The sequence below is a fragment of the Phyllosticta citriasiana genome (assembly GCF_038021145.1).
Source record: "Phyllosticta citriasiana strain CBS 120426 chromosome Unknown IWZ02scaffold_5, whole genome shotgun sequence".
NCBI classification, from domain to species: domain Eukaryota; kingdom Fungi; phylum Ascomycota; class Dothideomycetes; order Botryosphaeriales; family Phyllostictaceae; genus Phyllosticta; species Phyllosticta citriasiana.
In genome coordinates, this window is record NW_027117282.1 from 2,222,658 (window position 1) to 2,247,229 (window position 24,572).

At 53.9% G+C, this 24,572-nt stretch overlaps 7 protein-coding genes across 7 annotated transcripts; 6 read left to right on the forward strand and 1 right to left on the reverse strand.

Annotated features, from left to right (window-relative positions):
- Window positions 1-2,967: 2,967 nt before the first annotated feature.
- On the forward strand, window positions 2,968-5,590 carry IWZ02DRAFT_469224 (uncharacterized protein; the record flags this gene model as incomplete). The annotated part of the gene is made up of 7 exons (XM_066768698.1): window positions 2,968-3,179; window positions 3,261-4,130; window positions 4,188-4,218; window positions 4,272-4,327; window positions 4,419-4,493; window positions 4,549-4,730; window positions 4,899-5,590. 7 exons carry the CDS (start codon window positions 2,968-2,970, stop codon window positions 5,588-5,590), a joined length of 2,118 nt encoding a protein of 705 aa, XP_066624189.1.
- A 2,632-nt stretch (window positions 5,591-8,222) lies between these two features.
- IWZ02DRAFT_432521 (uncharacterized protein) lies at window positions 8,223-10,127 on the forward strand (the record flags this gene model as incomplete). Its single annotated transcript, XM_066766226.1, has 1 exon — window positions 8,223-10,127. The coding sequence occupies one exon, from the start codon at window positions 8,223-8,225 to the stop codon at window positions 10,125-10,127; it is 1,905 nt and encodes a 634-aa protein (XP_066624190.1).
- Window positions 10,128-11,629: 1,502 nt separating this feature from the next.
- On the reverse strand, window positions 11,630-12,802 carry IWZ02DRAFT_375140 (mitotic checkpoint regulator, MAD2B-interacting-domain-containing protein; the record flags this gene model as incomplete). Its single annotated transcript, XM_066764804.1, has 1 exon — window positions 11,630-12,802. The coding sequence occupies one exon, from the start codon at window positions 12,800-12,802 to the stop codon at window positions 11,630-11,632; it is 1,173 nt and encodes a 390-aa protein (XP_066624191.1).
- A 161-nt stretch (window positions 12,803-12,963) lies between these two features.
- IWZ02DRAFT_244394 (stress activated MAP kinase interacting protein Sin1) lies at window positions 12,964-16,042 on the forward strand. Its single transcript, XM_066763107.1, has 2 exons — window positions 12,964-13,138; window positions 13,247-16,042. Exons 1-2 carry the CDS (start codon window positions 13,116-13,118, stop codon window positions 15,732-15,734), a joined length of 2,511 nt encoding a protein of 836 aa, XP_066624192.1. The 5' UTR covers window positions 12,964-13,115; the 3' UTR covers window positions 15,735-16,042.
- Window positions 16,043-17,701: 1,659 nt separating this feature from the next.
- IWZ02DRAFT_245298 (uncharacterized protein) lies at window positions 17,702-18,776 on the forward strand. Its single transcript, XM_066763110.1, has 2 exons — window positions 17,702-18,169; window positions 18,227-18,776. Exons 1-2 carry the CDS (start codon window positions 18,065-18,067, stop codon window positions 18,566-18,568), a joined length of 447 nt encoding a protein of 148 aa, XP_066624193.1. The 5' UTR covers window positions 17,702-18,064; the 3' UTR covers window positions 18,569-18,776.
- A 676-nt stretch (window positions 18,777-19,452) lies between these two features.
- On the forward strand, window positions 19,453-20,544 carry IWZ02DRAFT_244966 (uncharacterized protein). Its single transcript, XM_066763108.1, has 3 exons — window positions 19,453-19,983; window positions 20,032-20,243; window positions 20,350-20,544. Exons 1-3 carry the CDS (start codon window positions 19,741-19,743, stop codon window positions 20,378-20,380), a joined length of 486 nt encoding a protein of 161 aa, XP_066624194.1. The 5' UTR covers window positions 19,453-19,740; the 3' UTR covers window positions 20,381-20,544.
- Window positions 20,545-23,161: 2,617 nt separating this feature from the next.
- On the forward strand, window positions 23,162-24,104 carry IWZ02DRAFT_376075 (uncharacterized protein; the record flags this gene model as incomplete). The annotated part of the gene is made up of 3 exons (XM_066764867.1): window positions 23,162-23,447; window positions 23,532-23,764; window positions 23,832-24,104. The coding sequence occupies 3 exons, from the start codon at window positions 23,162-23,164 to the stop codon at window positions 24,102-24,104; spliced, it is 792 nt and encodes a 263-aa protein (XP_066624195.1).
- Window positions 24,105-24,572: the final 468 nt, after the last annotated feature.

The following is a 24,572-nucleotide window of genomic DNA, read 5'->3' on the forward strand; positions in this document are numbered from 1 at the left end:
GGGCCGCGAAATTCATGCCTTTCATGCCTTTCATGCCTTTTGAATCGACGCCAGTGCTGTAGATATTTTTTGAAAATGGCTCTTATTCGAAGTCAAAGGGTGTCAGTCATCATGCCATGGCCAATCGTGCCTCTGTGCTTGCTGAGCATCAGTCTTTCTTGTCAGTTTGTGCGTGAAACGGCTAGTCAGTGGAAGCCGCCTGGACTTTCAATCCCGAGGTTGAATGGTCAAACCCGAGTCGCAATCCGCTCCTACGTTGTTGTGACATGGATCAAGCTCTGGCTTAGCAGAGACGTACAGATCACATGCCAATTGGACCGCCGGGCCGAATGATGGAACATAAGCATGAAGTCGGATCTTCGGCGGCTTTATTGCAACACCACGTCAAGGGACTTAAAAGGATACTTCTGCTGAGTGTCGCTTATTGAAAGTTGACCAACAGACGTATCTGAGTGACAGAGCACGGCCTTGGCCAAGCTAGGTCCAGGGCTGGGAGACTTTCGCACACGGTGAGTTGAGACCGATATTGTACGATCAACAGGTCTCAAAACAGACCACACACAATGTGACAGTCTCATCCAATGGCTGCCATCGTCATGTCCTCGCAATGAAGGAAACCCTTGGCGCTTGACTCGAGCGTTCCGTAGCCTGGACGCAACTATGTTTTGGCCCCGTGCTCATCCGGCGGGTGATATTATGGGTGAAGACAATGTAGATATCTCCTTTGATATCCAAGCACAGCTCAAAGGTGTGTTGCTCAAAAGCCGGTAGCGAATCGAAAGAGGCGGTGAGTTTTGCTTCTTAACGTTCATGACGTAGTCTCTTCTCGGCACCCGCAATCTTATGCAAGATAGCCTCTGTCAAGTCTTTCTTGGATGCAGGTGACAGGAAATACAGGGTCGGCCTGACATCGTGCTCGAAGTTTTGCGTTTGGCGGAAGCGGGGACTGGCACAGTTGATCTCGGCACGGATGAAAAGTCATCGAAAGAAGGGCGTCAGAGCAGAGGCTCAGTTTGCGACTAGTCAGTGTTTTGAGGATTGCATGGTTGTACGCACTTAGTCAATCTCGCGAAGATGGAGCCCACATCTCCCAGAGACCAAGTTCGTGGCCGCAGTATTTTTTTTTTTTTTTTTTTTTTTGAGTCGATGAGCCTCAAGACGATACCACAGTTACAAATATTGGACGAACATCTGATAGCTCGATGGTCAGGAGAGCAGTTCGGAAATCAGCCATGTGGAAGCTGGCATGCGCTGATGTTTTGCAGGTACACAACACAGCGGCGATGCCCTGCCAAAGACGGGAACACTTTCGGCGCGCAGGTCAGTCCGGGCGGTTCAGTTTGGGAGGGAAAGAAGTCTGCCATAGGTATCTCTACATATTTCTCTGCACAAAGCGGCGTCATGATGACCAGTCCATAAAAATGTACGATCGATGAATCATTCGTTCACTACTTTGTGGCATGTATCTCTAGGAGGCGACGGCGAGCCGGAGAAGTACATGATGAGAAACGGCGGGGTTCAAAAGACGAGGCCAGATCGGAATCGACAGAAGAGAAGGGTCGAAGGAGAAGGACGGCAGGAAATACGATATTCCTGGGGTCGTCACAGGGGAGCCGGACACGCGCCCGAACGGCCCGCCGCCGGCCGGTTCGGCCATGCCGGTCATGGCTTTTCTGCCCAGCGAGCCAAATGAGAAATGAGAAACTCATCTTGTCGACATGATGACGTAGCCTCTACCGTCTGACTTGAGTCGAGACGGCGGAGGTCAGCGGCTGTGGAGCAATATAGATACAGCTTGCGCTGTTGCTCTCTAGGTTATGAGATCTTGCGACTCCTCTCGCGGACCTTGTTCAACGCGATCTGGCATATGTGAATGAGATCGCCCAAGGCACTTTTTTTCCTTTTTTCTTTTCGTCATTCCCGCTTCGACATTGGAGGGATGGTCAAGACTCGTGCTTGATCCATGTCGAGCTGTCCAGGCGTGGACACGGGAGAGGACACTTGCTCAAAGCCATTGGGCCACAACTGATTCGGGGCCCGAGCAGATGTCGCGACCGTCGGCGCTGTTTTTGGGATCTTGCCGTGAGCTGTACAATGTGGTGTGTAGCTGTTTCGATGGACATTCATCCCCGTGTCGAGTCTTGGTTGAGGATAGCTGTGATTGAGTGACCATTTTCGCGGGGGCAGCCAAAGCCGTTGGAGGGGCGCGACGTGAGGGCCAAGGGGGGCGTTTTGATAGGTCGGAAATTGGTCCGAGGGTTGTGCTGGTAGGGTTTTTGCAGAGGCGTAACATGCTTCGTCCCTGCGTCGCTTCGAGCAGTGCATTTGTTCAAACCGTTACGGAGGGCCATCTAGTCGACTACCAACCAACACGGCTGGGAGTTGAAGTTAAGTCGGAGTGGACCCCGACCAAGCGGTTGCGTGCAGACGCGTGCCCTCAACTTGGAGTTTCCATCCGCGCAGTCGCCCGTTGACAGACTCAGCCCGGCGCGCCAGTTACTGCCCACGTCTTTGCCTCTGAAGTATTAACAAAGACCCGTTCTAGACAGTCCTGAGGCGTCGTGGCATTGGTCGGTGGACCGAGTCCTTTTGTCGGCGTTGATTGGCGAAGGTGTCAACAATTGACCCATTAATAACATCCGCAACGGGGACGAGGACGTCCTCGCCGACAGGAGAGTTTCACGCGCCGCCTGGGGGGAAAAGAACTTCGAGAACGCTTCCCAAAGGACCCGACAGCGACCCACAACGCTTACCTCGACCTTTCCGTGTCGCTCTGCAACTGCCACTCTGCCGCCACCAGATTGCCACTCTCAACAGCCATCTGCATCCTCTCGATCCTCGATTTCACGCTTCGACAACAACCCCGACTTCAAGGGATACTCCTCAACGATTGGTCGGCCCTGAGTCCCCCATCTCCAGGACGTCTGCCAGTCTCCGGTGGCGATATCGTCACGGCTGCCTGAGGCCATGAGTGCGTTCTCGCCCCCCGGGTCGGCTGGTCCTTCGCCCGGCGAAGGCTCAGTCGACGGTGCGCAACGACGAGAACGCGCTGCAATCGCTGCTCAGGCCTGCGAGACGTGCAGAGCCAGGAAGTCCAAGTGCGATGAGAAGCGGCCCAAATGTGGCCTTTGCCAGCGTCTTGGAGCAGAGTGTCGATATCGGGAGCCCTTGCCCACCAAGTAGGTTTTTGCAATGACCGAACGCGGGTCTAGCCCGCTCACCGTGCGCCGAGGCTCGTGTGACTGACGAACGCTCACCAGAAAGGACAAGACCATGGTCTTCATGCTAGACGCGCTCCAAAGGATCGAGGGAAAGGTTGACCAGATCGGCAAGGTGTTTGTTCCTAACGGTGGCGTATTCGATGTTGCGTCTCATTCATCTGATCAATCAGGGCGTCCTGCTTCCATCGGCGGCGGTTCCACTGATCAGGGTAAGCCGGGCAGAGATGTTCATCAGCACGCGAAGCAACAGATCCAAACTCATCCTCCACCGATAGCCATCAAGAGCCCTGGATCCTCGAATGTACCGGTACATATAACGACGCCCCATAGAATCCTTTTGTGGCCTTTTATCCGCTCCCGTCTGGAGGAGTTCAACGTGGATGTGGCTGGGGATCTTCGTGCTTTGGTCCAAGCAGGAACACCGTGGGTCTTGAGGCAGGATGCTAAAAAACATCCAGACATCCTGCCTTGCAACGTGAGCCCAAATTCTGAGCAGGTGCAGGACTTGACCAGCCCGGACGGCATGCCCAGAGCAAGGTTTCCCGATCTTTCGTACGAAGAAATGAGGACATACGCCACCCACTACTTTGACACTTTCAATCTGCTCTACCTCATCCTGGACAGAGCGAGCTTTATGAATACGCTGCTGCCTCACGTTGCCAGGCGAGGTTTTGGAGAAGACGAGGAGGATTCCATAATTGCCTTGCTAGTTCTTTCCCTGGGAAAGGTCGCTTTCGAGGGGACGTGGTCTACTCCTCTGGAGAACGGGATGAATTTTGCAAGTGGCTTGAAGGGAGGCACCAAGGATCGACCGCCGGGCTTGGACTTCTTCAACGAAGCCAGAAGGAGGACTGGGTTCGTCGCATACAAGTCCTCTGTCGAAAACATCCAGATATTACTTCTAACTGCGTAAGGCCGCTCAAATCGATAATGAACTAGTGAGGCCCACTGACCCGAAGCTCCCAGAATATACTTCGAGTCGTGTGGAAGACACTTGGTGGGTTATGGTGTATTCGACGAGCATTGTGTCCTGTGCTAACAGCGGGCCAGGAATTTTGGCGAGCCGCTTCGGCAGCATCAGCATCGTTTCAGGTCCTGACCAAATGGTACGTACAGATGATGGCAAATATTTAGCTCCTCCTAGGCGGGTCGTGGCATTCCAGACCTAGAGGACAGTTGCTGATCAACTTGCCAAAGCACTCCGGTCGATTGGTTTACGGAGCATGGCAGCTTGGTCAAAAGATTATATTGGACCTGCAATCTTATAGAAAAGTACTGTCCCTCGTATGATTGTCGAGGTTGCATCCGAGGCTGATCTTCTACACAGTTGGTATCACTTCGATCTCGATCTCCCGCGGACCGGCATGGTCGAAAGCGAAGACGAGATCCCACTGCCTGGCGAGCTGCTCGGACAGGCGACAGCAGAGGAACAGCAGGCGATGATGCACTTCCTTGCGATGATAGCGCTACGGCGCTTGGTGACGAGGGTGCACAGAACACTGTTTGAAGGTGAGTTTGACATCGAAAAAGAGTTCTGGTGGCGCCGGTTGCTCGGCCGAGGAGTCGGCGGGTCCTCCGCTTGGTCAAAATCGGGACTCTGGGCTGGACGCTTTCCTGTCCAAGCTGCTCGAATTCTGCCTTGTCGTGGTCTCACATGCTAATAATCAACACTATCAGCAACAAGCTCCACGGCAGAGTCATCCGAAGGTTATGGCGGACCTCCTACGCACGTGATCCGCGAGCTTGCTCGACAGCTCGAGTCTTGGCGCACCATGCTTCCTCAACCTCTTCAATGGTCGGATGAGCCGCCCGAGGCTCGATTCCATTATGGGGTCCCTGGACTGGAGAAGACCTTCCACAGCAACATTTTTTCATCGGGCTCGTCAAACAGTACTGTGCCCCTGAGTCAACAGAGCGCCATGGACCTGCTCGTCGCGCAGCTCCGTAGCCGCTACTACCAGTGTCGGTTCATAATATATCGGCCTTTCGTCTTCAAGGCGCTGCATTTTCCAGAGCTCGTGACGCGGGAAGATCGGATGCTTATCGCCATGTGCATCAAGTCGACTTTGATGTGGCCAATGGCACTGGCTCCGCCGAAGAATCGCAAGCGACTGGTCCCGTATCCGTTTGCTTGGACGCAAAACTTCCTCGGGATACTGCTCATACTTCGCATGACGACCATATCCAGTGTCTTGGCCGAGGTTTGCCGGCGAGATATTGATCAGACGGAGGTGATGCTGACGGTGCAGTACATGCTCGAGTGGATTGCCGATGCGCGCGAGATCGATGCTATCGCCAGCTGGAGCTGGACGATTCTCGAGCCCTTGTTCCGAGACGCTTTTCCACACATTCGTGCTACAGCGGTATAGAGGATTGTACAGAGTGGGGCTTCGGAATCCTGCATTACCCTCGTCGTTGTCAGCAATGGAAGCGACCAAGGGCACCGCGACGGCCGAAGTCGAAGAGAATGGCATGATGGCCGAAGCCGACCCTCATTCTCAGCACAGAGCCTGCCGGCGCCAAAGATCCACCAGTGGTGGCGTTATCTGACATACATCGTTTGGTCGAGAACTGGCGGTCTGCACACGGTGCGTTCCGTTTCTCTGGTCCTACCTGGACATCAAAACGCTGAGTGTTGCGGTGGACTTCAACCTGGGCGATTACGATCCTCAGTTGGGGAGGGGGGCGTTGGCGAGGGCTGGCATATGCATGGATACCATAGGGGTTGGCGTTTAGAGGCCACATCCCCTACCGCAGATTCCTCGGTTGACTTGGGTTTTTTCCCATGGGCGTTTTCCGACATCGATGCCCGAGACTCCTTGAATCATTGTGCTCTCTGGAAAACCCGAGCATTCGACCATTTTTTATCTTTTTCCGTTCGACGAAGAAATTTTTGGGGCGGCGGTGATGGAGGAGCATTGCATCGGTTGACTCCTCTTTGCTTAGTTCATCCACCTTTTACAGCAACTATTACCCAAGACCATTTCTCCGAAACAGGCCTGTCTTCTGGTTTATAGCTCGCTTCTTGGATTGGAGTGGTTCTTTCCGTACTCCTGAGCCTGGCAACTGTCATTAGCTTGCCTGGGATGAATGATATAGTACCAGCTCTATCAGATCGCTGTTCTTCTCGCCGTTCTGAAGGCTGTAACACGGCAGGTTTCCCTCAAGCCTCTCGTCAATGACCAAGGCCAGTACTGAGAGACTCTTCGGAGAAACCAATGACCAGGCAAGGCGAGGGAGCTCTGAAAACGGAGCCACTGCCACAACGCGCAAAGCTCTCGAGAAGCGAGAAAGTCGACAAATTTCATTGCCACACAGGCTCTCACGTACGTCACGGACCTCAGACTCAAAAACTCTAAACACCTGCAGGTGCATGTCACTCCCGCCGTCTTGATTCGGACATGTTTGGGGGCCATATGATCTGCGCAACCTTGGAAAAGCCAGAGTCTCGGCTGCCTTGAACAGCGCCGAAGGGAACCCCGTTTTTGGCGACAGCCTCGTCTCCCGGCCGAGCTCTTGGGGGTTTATCCGATCAGCTTCAATTCATTGCAGAGAAGAATCAATTGGATTCAAAGCAATGCGAATTGGGCGTCGGCTGATTCCACTCAAACCCACCTGCGGGTCGCACCGATATTGAATGGGATCTCCACGGCTTGACCCACGTCACAAACGATGAAGGCCTTCACGGCCGCACGGCATCCATCCGCATACGTATTTTTCCACGTGATTGCTGCATGGCCGGGGATAGTTTGCACAATTAACTCTGCTATTGCCCAAAACTTCCTCTTGCGCCCGGCCAAGGTGGCCGTTTAAACTCGTGGCATCTCTCTAAATCTGGGTCCGGAAGTGTCTCCGGCCTCGCACATGCGGAATTCGCCCGCGCCAACCACAGAGATGCTTAGGTGAGCTTGACCATTGGGCAAAGGGTCTCTGAGATTATCCTGCGAACCATGTCAATTCGGTTAATCGACAATGATGTCACGGGTTCCCAGGGCAGGTATCGACCATCAGAGGCCAATGATAAGCAACCATCAACTTTGGTGTTTGACTGGTGTCTCCTCTCGACTTCATTGTGGCAGCGCAGCACAGAGTGACGAGGCCTGTTGCGTGGTGCATGCTGTAGGTGGTTCATCAACTTCAGCCACAGCGTGGCGCCAGTGTAGATCCATTTTTGTGCACGCCTTGCCATGGACGGCAGGCCGACGACGGCCGCTTAGAGTCGGTTCGCCGGTCAAGGGTTGTGTAGCAGAGTTGGCATGGTCCAGACGGTGATACCAATTCTCCGATCATCTGCCCATGCCAAAAGAGCCAGGGCAGCCAGGTCATGCAGCAGGGCAGGCCGTAGGTTGTGAGACGGACGCCGGGTGAAGTGGTCGAGGGTGAGGAGCCTTCGTCTCCGCTCCAACGGTCAGATGCGTTGTGGTGTCAAGTCGGGACAGACGCAAAGGGCAATGCCGCACGCAACCAACACCAGCGAAGAAGACGGTGATGCTCTGACCTAGCAGCCTCGGCCTCGGCTAGCTTCGCGCACTTCGTTCTTCAGCCCTACGGCCCATTTCCGCCTCCGCCGGCGACGCACACTCCATCCACGCCCAAGGTTCTCGCATCTACACTACACCACCTCACCTCACCTCACCTCACGGCCCCCGACACGACCGCCGCGCTGTCTGCGTCGCCATGACCCAGCCGCCTCCGCCGCCCTCTGCCCCAAACACCGCTGCGCCGTGCTCTGCCCCTCGCTGCTGATGCGCCGTCTGCCACTCCCTCTGCCGCCCTCCGCCCGTCTTGCAGCTGCAGTCGTTGACCGCCTCGCTGCGCTCCCGCCCGCCAGACCTCCATCCTCACCACCCTTGACCGAGTGGCCTCGTCGAGCTCCTCGTCAGCTTTGTCGACCCTCTTCGCTGCTGCCGTTGCGCAGCTTGACGTTCGTTATCGCCCCTCTCCTCGACAGAGATATCCCTCCGGCTCCCGGCGTGACTTGACCGAGAACCCCGCTCCACAATGGCTTCCCACCAAGATCGTCCGGCACAGCCGGTTGAACACTTGCACGACCCTTCGAGGAACAGTTACCGTTACATCCACATGCCTGATTTGAGTTGGATAACCCAGAAGGATCCGCCCGAGTTTGATGAGGCATTGGTCCAAAGTCTCGACCAGAAGCGCCAGGAACTCGACGCCAAGGTGGCGCGCTACATCGCAAAGAAACAGGGCCAATTCGACGACTATGTGGCCGAGAAGAACCGACGGTACGAACACCGCGCCGAGGAGCGCCGACGCCGACATCACGGCCATCGCCAACACCAAACTGATGAGAGGGTCGAGGAGTCGGGCGTCGAGAAAAAAAATGTCGCGTTGATTGAAGGTGAGGATGACAAGACACGCTTCACAAAAAAGCAGCGCGAGGAAGATGCCCGCCAAAGGGCTGCCAAGATTTCGGAAGAGGTTTCCACGCAAGTCGAGCCGACATCAAAGAGCGCTCCCCACAGTCCGGCCAACGCGCTGGGAAGTGTTAGGGAACGGGACTCTGAGATTTTCCAACTCCTCCCTGGATTCTTACCTCTGCTTGACCAACAAGCTGCGCTCAGCAGTTCTGCTCCTGTAACTAACGATCGAGGCTCCGGCGCATCAGAAGATCCGAGAACGCAACTGATACGCTCTTGCACGGTGCCTGCTCCATCGATTCATCCGCGGGCAGCCCAGCCCAGGCGGTCGTCGCTGAAGCAATCGTCGAATGGGGATCGGCCAGGAAGCAGTGCTCGCAAAGCCGTGAGGTTGAGTCTTGGTCCCAGGATCGTGACACCCACCCAAACGCCACCGGATGACCGTCCATTGAGCTGTCATGCAGATTCCCCAAAATCTGCGGATAAAGAAGTTCCTCAGCCGACGCAGGACTTTGGAAGCAAGTGGGATGCTGAGCCCAGGAAGACATACCACGAGAGAATTCCTGACGAAGAATTAATGGCGCCTGGGTCTGCGGAGACACCCGATCCGACACGGGAGAAGGATACAGCTCCAGATAAGTCAGAAGGCTCAACTTCATTGTCCTCGGGAGCCAAGAACCAGAGTGATTCGTCTGGAGACCCTGTAGAAAACCGTGCAGCTGAAAAGATTCTTTCACCACCCAAAAAACAGTCACCTTCCGCCGCGAGCCCCATCCATTTTTCCAAGGGAGATGTTTCCCAACAGCTCGCCGATTATCAAGGTCGTCGCTCGTCAATTTCGGAGGAAGTCAAGGCTCTTCCCAAGGACCAGAAGAGGAAGAGGAAGAAAAAGGACAAGACACGAGTCGCGTCTGCGCCTGCGTTGAATCCCTCTCGGTCGACTGCAACGACAGCTCTGACATCGAAATCTCCCGAGGTCGACGTCCCAGCAAGCCGGAGCATCGCACTTTCAAGCGGGAATCCCTCCATACCAAACCACCCATCTTCCTCTGTCCTTCTTTCCAGCTCATTCGCAGATGCGAACAACACAGGTATTTTCTATCCCACAAAATCAAGGCCACCGCCAAGCCCGCTCCGTCCCTCCGAAGAAGACTTGGAGGCAGTCGACGTCCCTCTTCCCGTTGGTGGTTTCAGCAGCGGAAGTCCGTCCCCAACTTATGACAGTACCATGGGATATTCGAGCCTAGGCGAGTCGTATATGGCACTCAATTTTGCCCGGAGAATGGCTGAAAAAGAAGAGAAGATGAAAAGGGAAGAGACAGAAAGTAGGAGACAACTTCAGCAGCAACAGATTCTTCGCGAAGAGAGCGAAGAAGAGGCTGATAACGATCACCTGAATGGGATAAAGGGAGACCCGATTGCGAAGAGGATTCAGGAGAAGCGGAAACAAGTGACGGATTCCGGGGCCGACAAGAGCCTGGCGGAACAAGAAGACGACGGATTCATCGGCGAACTGGAATTATAGGTGCAAAGGAGCTCCAGGGACTAAAAGTGTTTGCTTGATTACACCTGAGTTGCAGCCTGTCTGCACATATGCAGCTTGCCGCGCTCGAGCGGCCGTCGCCCCTCACTGGTCGGGACGCGGTTCGACATGTCTCGGAGCAAGGGACGGGTTGGGCAATTGCGTTGCCTCATCACCGCGCAACCCGCCGACCCATGTGTCTGTAATCAAAGACACGCTTTGCTCTACACGGGCAGTGCCTCATCAGGTGAGGAAGAGGCTGAATTGCTTTTTGCTCTTCTCCCTCCCTTTTTTAGCCTTGATCCTCCGGCCTTCCCATGTCGGCGGAAGTCGCTCGTTCGGATTGTGGGCGACGATTGGCTCCTGGCTCACTCAAAGTAAATATTTGCGGATAGGACTGGCGTTTTTGATCTTTCAATCCTCATCCTTCTTTCACCTTCTTACTCGGAGTTTGGCTGGTAGTTGGCGTAGGAGCGCAACGGAAGCTTCGAAAGCTTGGCTCGGGTTGTTAAGCCTGCTTAGTTAGTGTAGGTAGTTCCGGCGCAACAGCAGCAGCAGCAGCAGTAGTAGTAGTAAGTAGTAGTGGCGGTTGTAGTAGTTGTAGCGCTTCGATTTGCTAGCGACGACGACGACGACGACGACGGGGCCTGACGACGACGATGACGATGATGGCCAGCGCAATTTCTTCTCATCCATCCATTCATCCACCCACCCACCCACCCAACCCCTTTCCTTCCTTCCTTACTCACTTGTCAATACAGAAAAGCGTATATACTCATCTATATACCCTGACAGATAATCATTCATCAAACATCTACTTCCACTTTTCGCATATCAACAGTGTATCCGTTGCTGATGACTCCCTCCCGCCTTGATGCAAGCGGCACGTCAAGCACAGCACAGCCCCTCAATCGCTTGATCCAGGCCATCTTTGGCTGTTGAATGTCATGGATGGCCCTGTTGAGTGGCCGCTCGTTTTGGCGCAGCCTTCACGTCTTCGTCGCCGACGGTGTGTGGATGCTTGACGACTTGCTTGGTCTGCCATATGACTTGATGAAAACTCCCCCCCCCCCTACGGGCAGGCGTGCTCCGGAGTTCACTTCTCGTCTTCTTAGATCGACAGGAAAGGAGAGACAGGGATGCGAGGAGTGAGGTCAATGAGTTTCATCTAGATGTAAATTGAATGATTTCTTTTCGAGGGTTATGCGAGTGGCGTCAGCAATGGGGCCTTGCATGTAAATTTGGGTCAATCACGTCGGCATTTCGAGTCGAAGCGATGCCGGGGAACTTGTGCAGGGCGGGGGGAAATATTCGGAGAAGCATTTCTGAAGTCGCCAGTGCGGGTATCTTTGTTCTGATCAACGTATACTTCTCCCAAATACTATTGAGAGTCGCTCAAGTCGCTTGCCTTCCTTCATGCAACTGAATACCACCATGTTGTCCCCTCGTTTGCTCCTTGGCCAGAGATAAACAAATTACCCATTCTTTTTCCTGTCATGATAAGCTTACCAACCGTACTTGCTTCCAGCCTCCTTCTTGTTCCTCCTGCCCGCCGCAAAATGTTCCTCGAGGGCGTCTTTCTGGTTGCTCGCCGCCGACACGAGCTGTTTCAGACTGTGCTTGCCTGGTGCAATCGCCCGGACAGGGTTGTGCTGCACCGTTTCGCCGGCGGCGCGAAGCTCCTCGTTGGCCTTGTACTCTGCGTCCGTGCTGAAGTTAACGACGTTGATGGCCGACATGTCGTCGCGGTTTTTGCCGCCCTGTCTCCCGAAGAGCTGGCGCCGCTCTGCGGCAGTGAGGTTGAGGTCTGCCGCGATTGATGTCAAAGAGTTGGCACTGGGGGCGGCCTGGGAAGTTGTGGGCTGTGGAGCGCTGTAGGACTGATACTGTTGGTAGTCGTCTACGGGTTCGTCGTCTCCGTTGCCTTCCTCTACGGTTGTACCAATCCGACTGCTCGAGTGTAGCATGGGTTGGTAGTCTCCGCCGGAGGCACTCGGCGCAGGTACTGTCTCTTCCTGAGATATTGAAAATAAAGAGACCTTTGGCTTGGGTTTCGGTGGCGCCGGCGTGGCCTTGGTGTCTGTGGCAGCTGGTTGTAAAGCTTCGACTGCTGGTGATGCCGGCTTAGGAGGTTTGGGAACCGATGTGGCCTTCTTCTTTTTCTTCTGATTGTTCGCGACAGAAAGAGGCTTGAACATCATTGGTTTGCCAACAAGCTTTACTTCTTCCTCGGGCTTTTCTGCTTCTGCTTGTTCGGCAGCAGTCTCCGAGGGCTGCTCCTCATTCGTGCCGTTTGCTCCATGATCATCTGCGGGACCCTCTTCTTCCTGAGTCTGCCTGCTGAATGCTGCTGCACCACTGGTTTTCAGACTGACGCCTTTCCCAAGTCCTTTCTTTGTCGCTGCCTCTCCTGTCCGCTTGGGTGCCGGAAGAAATGAATTGAATCCGCTGAAGGCTCCGCCACCAGTCCGTGCCTTCTTCGCAGGAGGCTCATCTTCTTTTGTCGTTTCGGGTTCGTCGGTCGATGGAAGGTTTACGCGGATTTTGTTTGGCTTGGACCGGTCGACGACTTTTTGGAAGGCAGGTTTCGAGTTGACGGCGGGCTTGGGCGGTGGCTGAGCGGTCGATGGCGCTTCAACATCAGAACCTTCAGAGTCTGAGTATTGCACGAGGTTCATTGTGACGGGGACGGGAAGTGGTTTCGGAGGCGATGAAGGTGTGGCAGGAGTGAGCGGCGGCAGAGGTATGAACGACATAGTCGCATCGACGATCTGCGGCATGGTTGTTCCCCCACAGCACCGCAGCGTCGCGCGCTAAGGCTGACGTCTCCGCGCCGCCGCAACCCGCCGGCGTGTACCCAACACCCCTCCGTCTCTGCACAATTCTCGAACACTACCAATCCTCCACTCTTGCCTCCTTGTCGAGCGCTTCGTCTCTGTGAACCTGCTCCATGATGTCGTGCTGCTCCGCCTCATAATCTCACTATCATCTATGTCGCTGCTTCAGAACGAGGAGTAAGTTATCTCACACAATCCGCATACACACGCAAAAGGGCACTTCGATTTAGGGGGAACTGCCTCTACACGACTTGGAGATTGGCTGTGACTGACTCTGTCCCACAGCTTTGTCCTCTACCAGCTGCGCACCGCTTACCTCTCACACATCAAAGATGGCGTTGGTGAGCGACTTATCGGCGTAAACACTTCGGTCCTGAACAACCCGGCCTTTCGAGCTGCTGGCTGGCTACCAAATACCTCCGACATCAAGCGCACATACTCTCCCCCAATTCCTACCGCTATCGCATCCGATTACTTCCAAGCGCCTCGATCAGCAGGACTTACCGGACCGGCATTTGGAGATGACGATGAAGAAGGGGGCATGGTAACAGGGGGAGGCGGGAGCAATGAGACTGTAGGGCCCGGCATGCATGCCAGGAGGAAGAGAAGGAAGGAACAGCTAGAAGAAGAAGACAGCAGCGATCTCAGCGATGACAGCGACGATGAGGGTGATGGACAACGAGCAGCGCAGCAGATCAAGTTTACCAAGATGCCGGTACGGACGAGGGCAGGATCCTCGCCGTTGCAAAAGACAAGCATGGCAGAAGGACCAGACATGATAATGGTGACTTCGCCATCGAAGCCATCCGACTCTGCCGCTCCACCGAGAAGGGGTTCGCTGAGCGCTCTCGAGTCTGTCAAAGAGAGATCTCGAAGGGATACCGTCACAAGCAGTGAGATGTCGTCCGAAAATGAGCTTGACCCTTCCGTCTTCAAGAGGAAACAAATCAACGCTCGCAGGGCGACTCAAGCCACCAATCTGTTGGCTGAAAAGATTCAGGAAGATGACGGGGAAGACATCGACGGCGCAGAGTCTGATGACAGTGACCTGGATTCGGATTTTGCAGCAGGAACAGCCGACTCTAACTCGCTTCTGGGTGTCGAGGCCGATCCATTAGGCTCGACACCTCTGCCAAAACCAACAAACATTCCTCCAGCCATCACTCCCCACAATTCGTCGCCAAACAAGCGAACCAAACAGGCGCAACAATCAGCTTTGCCAACCTTACCACCTGGGAGACCAATCAGCATGGTGCAGCCTGTCAGCGCTCTTACTCAAGCGCTCAAAGCCAAGTCGAGCAAGCCCGCAGATCCTCTCCAGAGATTTGGCACCTTGTCTGGCGAAGGAGAACCGAATCCACTGTACATCAAAATTTACGCACCGTGGTCTAGCAGGCCCCACAAGCCTTACGAGATCCTGCTTCGTAAGACCGTTGACGAAGGCACGAAAGTGATAGTCGCCGAGGCGATCGGTTTTGCGCTTTTCAAATACCAGGATGACGGCCTAGAGCCCCCGATCCCTTCGGAGAAGAAAAATGTCAACTGCTGGGTGTTGCGAATGATTGAGGACGAGGAGGTTGACTACGAATTTCCTGCTTTCGCTCGGACTCGCCCAATCCAGGATTTTACGTCAACCAACAACAGGCCTCAGCGGGGACGGTCTCGTGACAAACCATGGGATGAATTTGCTCTCGTCCAGGCCTCGCCTGAAGAGTTTGCGGACAATGAAAGGACGACGCCAGAGTATAGTAAAGAGGCCGCGGAGGCTCAGGCTGGCGGTTCCAACGACCTGCAAAAAATGCCGTCTCCAACTCCGACATCAAACTCTGGCCCTCTTCCTTCCTCAAACCCAACATCAACAACACTCCTTGGACCTCAGCAGAATCCCATCACAGGTCCATCATTTGCTCCAAGCGGTCCCAGAAAAGATAGCAACAATCTTCTCGATGCTCCAGCAATACCCGTGTCCCACGCCACTCCTCGAACAGGGGCTCCGCGGACACTGACAATCCACTACATTTCCGATGATTTTACCTCAAGAACCTCGCGTCTTGAATTCACAACAGATACATATATCGCCGAAGTTTTTGACAGGGTTTGCCGAGATCTCAATGTCGACAAAGCTCTATACGTCCTCAAAGTATCTGGTACGGCCACAGTTGCGCCGTCGGATCGCACTGTCGAGGCTCTGGGCAACCGCACCGAGCTCGACCTCGCGCGGCGCCGATTCGTTGGCGACGGTGCATTTGGACTTTCAGGGTCTCCTGGTAGCTCAAGTCCGAATGCTCCACTGCTCATAAGCACTGGCGGGACGCCCAAGAAGGGCAAGAAGGCTACCGCTGCAGCTGCGTCGTCGACGGGACTTTTGCATCCCCTTGCTCAGAAGCAAGATGCTTTGCTCTCGCTGACTACGTCAAACAACCCGTACAAGCGTTATGTGGTGACGCGAAAGCAACCGATGTCATTTACGTCTTCGTCGACACGCGTGCTCGCCATGGATGGTGAGTACATGCACATCATGCCAGCAGATACAACGATTGCGAACGTGGCAACGAACAAGGCGGCCGGTACTGGCAAGACGACAACGGTGCATTTCAGCAGCGTGGTTGGGAGTAAAGTCAGTAGCAAACACCCAAAGAGCTTCCGAGTGGTGGTTTATCGCGAGCGCGAAAGCAAGCGGTACGACTTTGAATGTCAGAGTCGTGAGGAAGCAACCGAGATCGTGGCAGAAATACGCAAGGGGATGGAGAGATTTCAAGAAGGCTACATGTAAAGCTCTGATTCGACTGTTGGACACGGCGTTGGTCGTTTACGCCGTCTGCAAACTGTTCACGATTGGCGCTGTCTGTGTCTTTGGGTTCTTGGGAGGAACCGGTTTGTTGGAGTTATGGACAAGGATTTTTTGCGACTGGCAGATACCCAACTGGAGTGCATCAGATGGGATGATTGTTCAAGTTGCCCTTTTTGTAACGACATGCATCAAGGATTCTCGCAGGCAAATGGCACCTGCAGCATCGTATTGGTTGCAGTCTAACCTGTCATCCTGACCAGTTCCGCAACCGCCGCTTCACGACTCTCTGGATTCCCACGGCTCACAACTTACGACTTGTCTCTGATTACGCGTTCCGTGATAGTATCCTGATTTCCTCGCCATCTGAATGGCGTTTCTCGCGTCTGAAGCCACCGACACGTCGATTCTGATCGAGGACGGCGCGAGACACTTGCATGACAGCGTGGCGGCGCTACTCTACCGGCTTCTCGCGTGGCTTCTAGATACTGGCTTGGGGTGTTCGGACCACAAAACTTCAAAATGGCCAGTGTCAGTATATCAGGGTCGCCGCCTCATTTCTGACATTTAGAATTCGGCCGAACGGCCTCGGTAACGATAATGACTGCCGACTATTGCAACCCTCGAGGTCACTCTTGTTGTCTACGCACAGATGCCATGGGACCATGCCGGACAAGCAGTACGATACTTCACGGCTTGAATGCAATGACAATGGCGGCCGTGCCTCCCGACGAATACGCTCGTCCTGTCAGAGCTTGGTATGCCGCCACCATGATCGCATTCCGTGCTTCGTCCAAGTGCCATCCGCACCCGCAGCTTCTGGCTAGCCACATGGCGGCGAGGCGGCGACAAGGCGTCCGCCGACCAGGGCGGCTGTGAAGGGCCGAGACGCAGCAGCAGACGATGGACAACGCAGGGCAAATGGTCACACAGCCTCTCGATCAAGTGGGCTGCTTTGACTACCGGTCGGCGGACACGTGCGGAGTCAACGAGTGGAAACAGTGGGTTGTCTTGCACATGAAGGGCTGAGTGCAGCCCCCCAGAGTCTATTCTGCTGGTCTGTTGCACGGTCGGAACAAGCGATTGGTGCTCGATATACGTGCGGAAGTACGGGCTACTGCAGGTGCAGCTACAGGCAAGGTGCAACTAAGCATTGGAGCTAAAGCGAGAATGGCAATACGGGCGCCCGGTCGGGTGATCATGGATTCTACATTTGTCCAATCGTGGTCGGTCAGAGCCGGGGTCAAGGACCGGAATACGACGAAGCAGGAAAAAGATTTTCGGAAGCAGCTCGCCGAACCTTCAGACTTGAGAATGTGGGATGCCTCAATATTTCTTGCATCTTCCTTTCATCATTGGCCATGTGCAGGGGTGGCTTTTGTTATTTTCGGGTGCGGCTTTCTGCGGAGAACTGTGCGTTTGCCTGTACATGAGCTGAAAGAAACCTTCCAGACTGTGATACCGAAGGCAGCAAGGTCACTGCTGTGTCGCTTTGAAATTTTCAATTGCCTCGGTCTCCGTTCACCACTGCGATGGCATTCTGATGGACAAGAATAGACGGAAGTTTTGAAGTCAGGCGCTGCAGCCGCAAGCGAATTCCCCGCCTTTTCGCTTCCACCCTCCTTTCCACAACAGAAATTGAGGGGCGTCAGGGTCATCGGGTCGGCTTTTCTAGTGCTATGGTGAGGGACCAAGGCGTGCTGCCAAAAGTCATGGCACTCACAATACGAAAAACGGATGAGTAGAGAGTTTCGTATCTTGAAAGGAGGATCGATGATATTCAAGCCACTGATTACAGAAAGTGTATAGAAGGCGTTCAGAGTTCCGGAAGCAAGAGCGGCAAGGATTTTTGACACTTCCCAAGAGGATGAGTGTAGGGAACAGTGGAATGGATGTCTATGTGCCACGGCTTTTGACAGCCCAGCCCAGTCCACCCACCCACTCACTCACTCACTCACTGATCCTACGTCGTACTGCTCACGGACGCCACCTCAGTCACCATCGCAATCCACCGTTGCTATAGCGCGGCCACTGAGCCAAGTCTGCTTGTCCTCGACCCATGTCAATCGTATCCACACTCCACTAGCGGCACATTCTGACCCAGGCGGCCGCTGCCGTTACCTTGCTGCCGGGACGTCATTGCCCGTTTGGTTGCTCCTATTTTTCAAACGCTAAACATTTAAAAGACTACTCGACTCCCTCCAAAGTCAAGCATCCATCTTCAGTAACCATTAATCAAAAATCAACTCCAAGTCTACAATCCGCCTGACTCTCTCGTCCTCTTTTTCCGACAGACACATTTGCAACCACACACGATGCACACCTTCACGATCGCCACTGCTCTCGTCTCCTTCCTCTCTCTCTCCGCTGCTGCTCCCACACTTGAGAAGCGTGAGGATAAACCGGTCCTAGCGGGTGAAGTAAGTTGATGTCCGACTTCAAAGGCCAAGACCAAGGCACTAACCCACTGCCCGTAGGTAACAATTTGCACCGGCGCCAACGGTTCCGGAGACTGCAGCACCAAGGAGTACTCATTCAATGAATGCAACATCCTCCCCGCACCATACTACAAGAACGTCCTCACTTTTGCCCCTGGCCATCAAATTCTGTGCCGTGTCACCAAGTACGAACTTCCCAAATTGCTTGTGCCCATTTTCCACGTGCTAACGGTCTTTATTATCAGCACGCAAGATTCTTGCACCACCCACGGCGACCTCTTCATCGAGTACCCCGGCTCCGCCCATTTCGACAAATACAACGGCAAGGACTACAGCAAAATGACGTCGTTCCTTTGTCAAAAGTGCACGGGCTGCCCTTAGACACCTCTTTCTTCGACCTCGCATCGTCTCTTTCTGTTCGCATGACGAAAAAAGTCGCCTTCTGCATGCATCGGCGTTGATGGCTCCACTCTCTGATATTTTGGGGCTGGCTGGCCTCGCGGTAATTGAGGAGGAAATTTGGTTATGATCACGATACCACGACACTGTTTTCACGACGCTCTCTCAATGTCGGAAACCACGGGCAGGATCGGCCCAGCTACGACGGTCTCTACGGGCATTGCTTAACGTCTTTTGTGCTGCAAATGTCTATGAACGGACAAGGGCAAGTTGGCGGTGAGTCAGCATTAATTGTCCGTCAATAGTTACGAGTGCTGTGTGCGCATTTCGCGGGGGATTCCAATGATTTGGATACTCCTTCAAAAGTATGTACCATCACAATTACAGCTTTCAAAGCCATGAGTTCAATTGTTTCGTTCGTTCTCTGCCAGGAAAGATATCCAAGAAGGCTTCCGAAAGAGAGCACGGTTGTCAGTATAGCCTGCAATGGAGAAAGATGCAGCCAGGAAAGATCGAGATGCACAGTAGAAATAAGGATAAGAAAGATGAAAATCAAAAGAGCTGCCCGCCCCTCCATGCCACATCCTTATTCGGCTAGTCTAGCCGTGCTTCCATGTTTATCCTGGTCGCACATCCGAAATTGTTGAGATAAGCTGCCGACTTCCCCCTCCCTGTCAACCATCTCCACACCACCACCATCCTTGGACCCCTCGCCCGGAAGGCCTTGGCCAGCAAAAGCCTCTGATGAAGAAATCGAACACCCACGGTGGAGACGACAAGCTGGCTTCACGGCAGCAATGACCCTTTCGAGTAGGTGCCCAAATGTCTATTGGGTCATGAAGGCTGTCAGCATCCGCTCGCCCTCCACATTGTACACATTTCGCCCCCAATGGCGCATGTCAGCAGCCCGCCGCACTGCCCAGCGCGGCTTCGCCCGACGCTATGTTTGTACTTTGCAGCCAGCTTCTTCTAGATATACCTCCACCTTTGGCGTTCCAGCAAAAGCCTCTTTGCTCTCTCCGTTTGCGCAAACGTAAAAGCGTCCGGCTGCTCCTCGCGCAGTCTCAAATTCAGGCCATCCCCTCAGTGCGGATACTGTTGCGACACTGCGCGACAGCTCAATTGCCGGGCACATTCACTTTTGTCTAGCTGCCATGCAGTCTGCGCAACCTTCGGAGAGTGCTCCGGCACCTGCAACCCCAGTCTCAGAAGCACCCATTCCGGAACAGACGGCCACCCAGGAGTCAGACAACGACGCTTGGGTCCGGCGAAAAGAAGCCAAGTTAAACTTCAATAAGACTCTTCGTGGTCGTTATGGACACGGATCGACGGGTTATTCCAAGGTTGGCGTCTTGCTGATTTATTGGGAGGGCGACAGTAAGCATTTTGAGCTCGAGGTAGGCAGCCATGCATTCTTTTACGGTCAAATAGCTAATATTAAGGAGGCGATACATCTCGAAACGGTATTCCGAACACAATTTGGCTTCCAAACAGAGCGATATGCCATTCCATCGTTCCCAAACACGCCAGCTCGTTCAGCCAAGGAACTCGAAGTGCGGTTGGAAGAGTGGGCCGATGAGTTTGACGGCCCGGATAAATTGAGCATTATTTACTATGGAGGCCATGGTGAGAAAGAGGGCCACTCGATGAACATCAGGTATGTCGTAAATTGATATTCTAGGCACGTTTTCTAATGGAAGATGCGATCAGCTCCAAAGCTGGAGGATCTTCCAAGTCTGACAGACTTCTCCGACCCCTGAAAGAGAGGGACACCGATACGCTCGTGATTGTTGATTGCTGCTATGCTGCTCATGCTTTTTCCGAGAATAAGTATGGGAAAAGAAAATTCGAACTCCTGAGCGGTGTTCCCCCTGAGGTGAAGGCACTTGGACCAACTCATGCATCCTCGTTCTCAGGGAGCCTCCAGCGGGCGCTCAGTTTTCTTCGAAAGAAGCATGACCTCGATGGATTCACCACCTCCGACCTTTATCGCGAGGTATACTTTGCATCGCCTCTCTCAAAGAAACCGTTTCTGTTCGATTGCTCTTCGAAAAATTTCGGCTACATCAAGATCACTCCATTCCCTCCAAGATCAGGATCCCCTCAAACAACGCCAAAACCCAAAGGTTCTTCTCCCATATTTGTCGACCTGCGGTTTCAACTATCGGAACTTCCCGATCCGGGCATCATGACGGAACTGGCATCGCACATGCAGTATGTCCCGTATGTGCAAAAGATGGAGTTCACGAATCTCGTCGCACCGGCGGCACAGATTGATGACTTTGTAGAGTCTGTGCACAGGGTTCAAATGATCAAGCCGTTGCTGAACAAAATCCGCATGAAGAGAGAGAAAGAACGCCTCAGGAAACAGAAAGAAGACGGGATGCGCATTAGTCCGATCCAGCGGCAAAACTCATTTGGGCCACTGTCGCGTCGCAACTCCGAGTTGCATGACTGGAACAATTACAAAAGACCAGAAGAAGCGAAAGATGAAGCATCTCAGACTATGCGCTTGAATCCGGTTGCACCCAGCACGCCTCGTGGCTCGAGGCCTCAGGAACCTCTGGTCAGTCCAACTCGACACAAGAGATCGCCATCGCCTCTCGCAGCCATATCGGAATCAGAGACTTTGGATTCGACGAGGTCGAGCCCGGCCAAAAAGAAACGAGACAGCCATCTGGTGGCGCTCGATCTAGACGAATCTCGGTTGAAGAGGCCACGGAATGAGTGATTGGCCCCGAACCCGCGCTTCAGCCCCGCGTCAGTTTCTTATCAATCCCTTTTGTCTACATCCTCCGAGCTTGCTTTTCCAAGGGTGCTTTATGTCCTTCCCCAGGCTGTGCGCGATGGCGGTTTACGTGTGTATTTGATTCGATTGTCAGGCTCTGGGGGCTCAATCAGTAATCAGCATTTGCTTATGGTGGCTGACTATGAAATGGGAAGGCTGTTTGATTCTCAATGGCAAGTGTCTAATGATTGGCAAATTCCACTTTTGTGACAGGGGCTTTCAAGAGCCGTGAACCGGTCGCAGACAACAATGGGGTCGGCAGTGGTGCTTTGCCGACAGCCACGCGCTCCACGCACCGTGTTATGGCGTGTTGATGCCACATCACGGACATGACAGGCAGCTGTCAGCCACCACCACGTTTGCCTTGCGTTTGGGGGCCAACGCACTTTTCTGCCAGCTTTTCAGCCTCGCGCTTAGGAAGCACCATTGCAGTCGCGTCAATTCACCAGTTGGGCTAATCACCGTCCCATGAGGCTCTCCAAACTGCATCATACATATAAAGCCTCATAAGACAATAGGGCCTGCAGTAAAGTCGAGCAAGGCTAGCTGCCCACTGTCGCATCGAGGAACCATGTCTGAGACGAACCAGAACCTTGAGATCGTAAGGCTTCTTGTCGCCACCCGGCGGTCCCGTTTATCGTTGACATGTGACTAGATGGAGAACGATACTCAGGAGACCGTCATTTTTTTCAGCTTGGATCCAGAGGCGGGTCTGGACGATGCTCCTGATACCAGGTCGACGATCGGGAAAGCCCAAAACGTAAACATGGTGCGCATTTTCGTAGCTCTTCAACACGGTCTACGCTGTTGACATGCCTCTAGTCAGATCCTCTCTTCGAGAAAGGAGAGAGGGTATCTTACATGAAGGGCGGAAATGCACTCAAAGTGCAAAATGGCTTCACAGTAGCCGAAGTTACAACCAAAGATGGGAAACACGTCTACAGCCTGAGGGGGAACGGACAATTGGTCAAGGGAGTGCCTGAGAAGTTCGTCCGGCTGGAAAGAGCCCGCTGAGTGGCCAATGCAGCTCTGTCTGTTTAGAGGAGGTGTGGCTTAGTAGTCCTCAATTGAGAGAATTGATTGTCTAGCCTGTTACCCTGTGATGGGGTGCGCGGACAAATCATAACCTCGCAACTCCGCCCTCAAAACGTTGCACAAGGCTGCGCCTCCAGCCTGGCCTTCCATCTGCACGAAATCGGAGGGGGGTGGGCTATGCTTACAGGCGGTTCGGCGGGCCCCTCAACTCCAGTTATATGCCCTTTGCAATCTTCCAGTTCATTCTGACCTGATTCATGGCATTGGAGTCCAGCGGCGTTTGAATACTTCTGATTCGGCCCCATCTCTCTTGTCTTTGCTCCAAACATGTCGTCAACCGTGACGTCTCCGCAGACACAGCCCCCACTTTTCGAATCACCTGAGCCGGCATCTCCCTCAGCCTCATCATCTATTACCTCGGACTATACGCAGACAAGGGACCCGGAGAAGCCTCCGAATGATAGACACAATACGATTGATACGGAAGAGACTTGCGTTGAGACGAACTTCCAGGAGGACGGGTCTGAAGAGTACGAAGAGGTCATCGAATTCGTGGAGGAAGAATTCGACGAAAGCAATGCCTCTCAGGACCTCGAAGCCAGTGCGTTGACAGTGCCTCACCCTCGGCTCAATTTCACTGCTGACAACAGGCAGACAATGGAAACGGCAGTCCGAGACACAATGTCTGGCACAGATTCAGACGGGCGACGGGTCTTGACAGCGCAAAAAGAAGGAAGAAGAGCGACCTAGACATGCACTGCATCGACTACCATCCCGAGGGCTACCCGATGCTCGCCGCCATGCTCAACAGCGACGAGAACTTCCTGATGTGCCGGCGCTACGGCTTCCTCCACAACAGAGTGCTGCTGTACCGGCAGGACGAGCTGCGAGAGCTGGAGTCGAGACTGCTCGCGCTGGACAGGATGGACTTCAGGGACGGCAACAAGCGCTTCCTCAAGTCGCGCGAGGCCGACGATTCGCGGTCTGATGTCCGGGCGAACCTCATTCGAGAAATCGACTACAAGCTGCGAGAATATGGTGCGTGATTGATGAATGATGCTGCAGGAGCCACCGTGGCAGCGACGAGAACGGCTTCACTGACACATTGGGGGGAAAATTCAGACGACGCCGTGATTCGTGCAAGGCAAATGGCTTCGCTGCCGCATGCCACGCACCGCAACTTCCAGAGCGTCTTCAACTGGATGCACAACAAGCAGCCGCTGTGCGAGTCGGAAAACCAATTCACGACGGCCGAGCAGGACGTCGTGGCGCTGGTGGACCCCAAGGAGGGTGGCTGGTTCGACGCCTTCATCGAAGACTACTTCCTGCCCATGTTGCCTGATCGCCTCACAAGGGTAATGCAGTCCCACTCGCTGGCACAGTACCCAAACGCTTTTTCACTGACAGCCAAATTCCAAACAGCTTGCCTTTTCAGACCCTGCGCAGCGGCGCAGCACGACCAACAAGGAGACCAAGCTTTACTCGAAGCACCGGGTCGACACGTTTGCGCGCATCCTCATCACCATGGTTGCTGTGGCGCTGCTCATGGCGCCCGTCGTCGTTCTTTTCCTGCAGGAGGAGTCCGGCACCGCAAAGATCCTGGTCATCCTTGCGTTTACGCTCATCTTCTCGGCCGCCCTGTCTGTCTTCACAAAAGCGAAGCGACATGAGGTGTTTGCTGCTACTGCTGCGTAAGTCGTGCGTTTGCTTAGTTCCGTGTCAACATTTTATCTGTTGTTCGTCTGTGCGTCGATAGTGTTTGTCTTTTGTGCCGCTGTCTTGTACTGTACATGCCGATGGGTTCGCCGTTTTCTGTCACGAGTACTGTCCCTTCCGTTATCCATCGTCAGTCTCTATTCAAGTGCAAAGAAAAAAGGGGCAAGCCCTCAGAAGTCCTGACCCCGCGGTCGTCTCCTATCTCCTTTGACGCATTATTAGCATCACCTGTACGTCTACTCGTCAAGTATGTCTCTATCATCGCAAGAAGCAATCAGTCAGTCAATCAGTCACTCGTTTCGCAATCTCTTCCGCATCATGATGAGCCTGCGCCTGACAAACCTTGGTCCGCAGATATTGTGCCGTGCTGGTGGTTTTTCTAGGCAACCTCAACTGAAAGCTGGCGACAACTGTTCGTGGAACAAGAATCTGAAGCTTTGGAAGGAA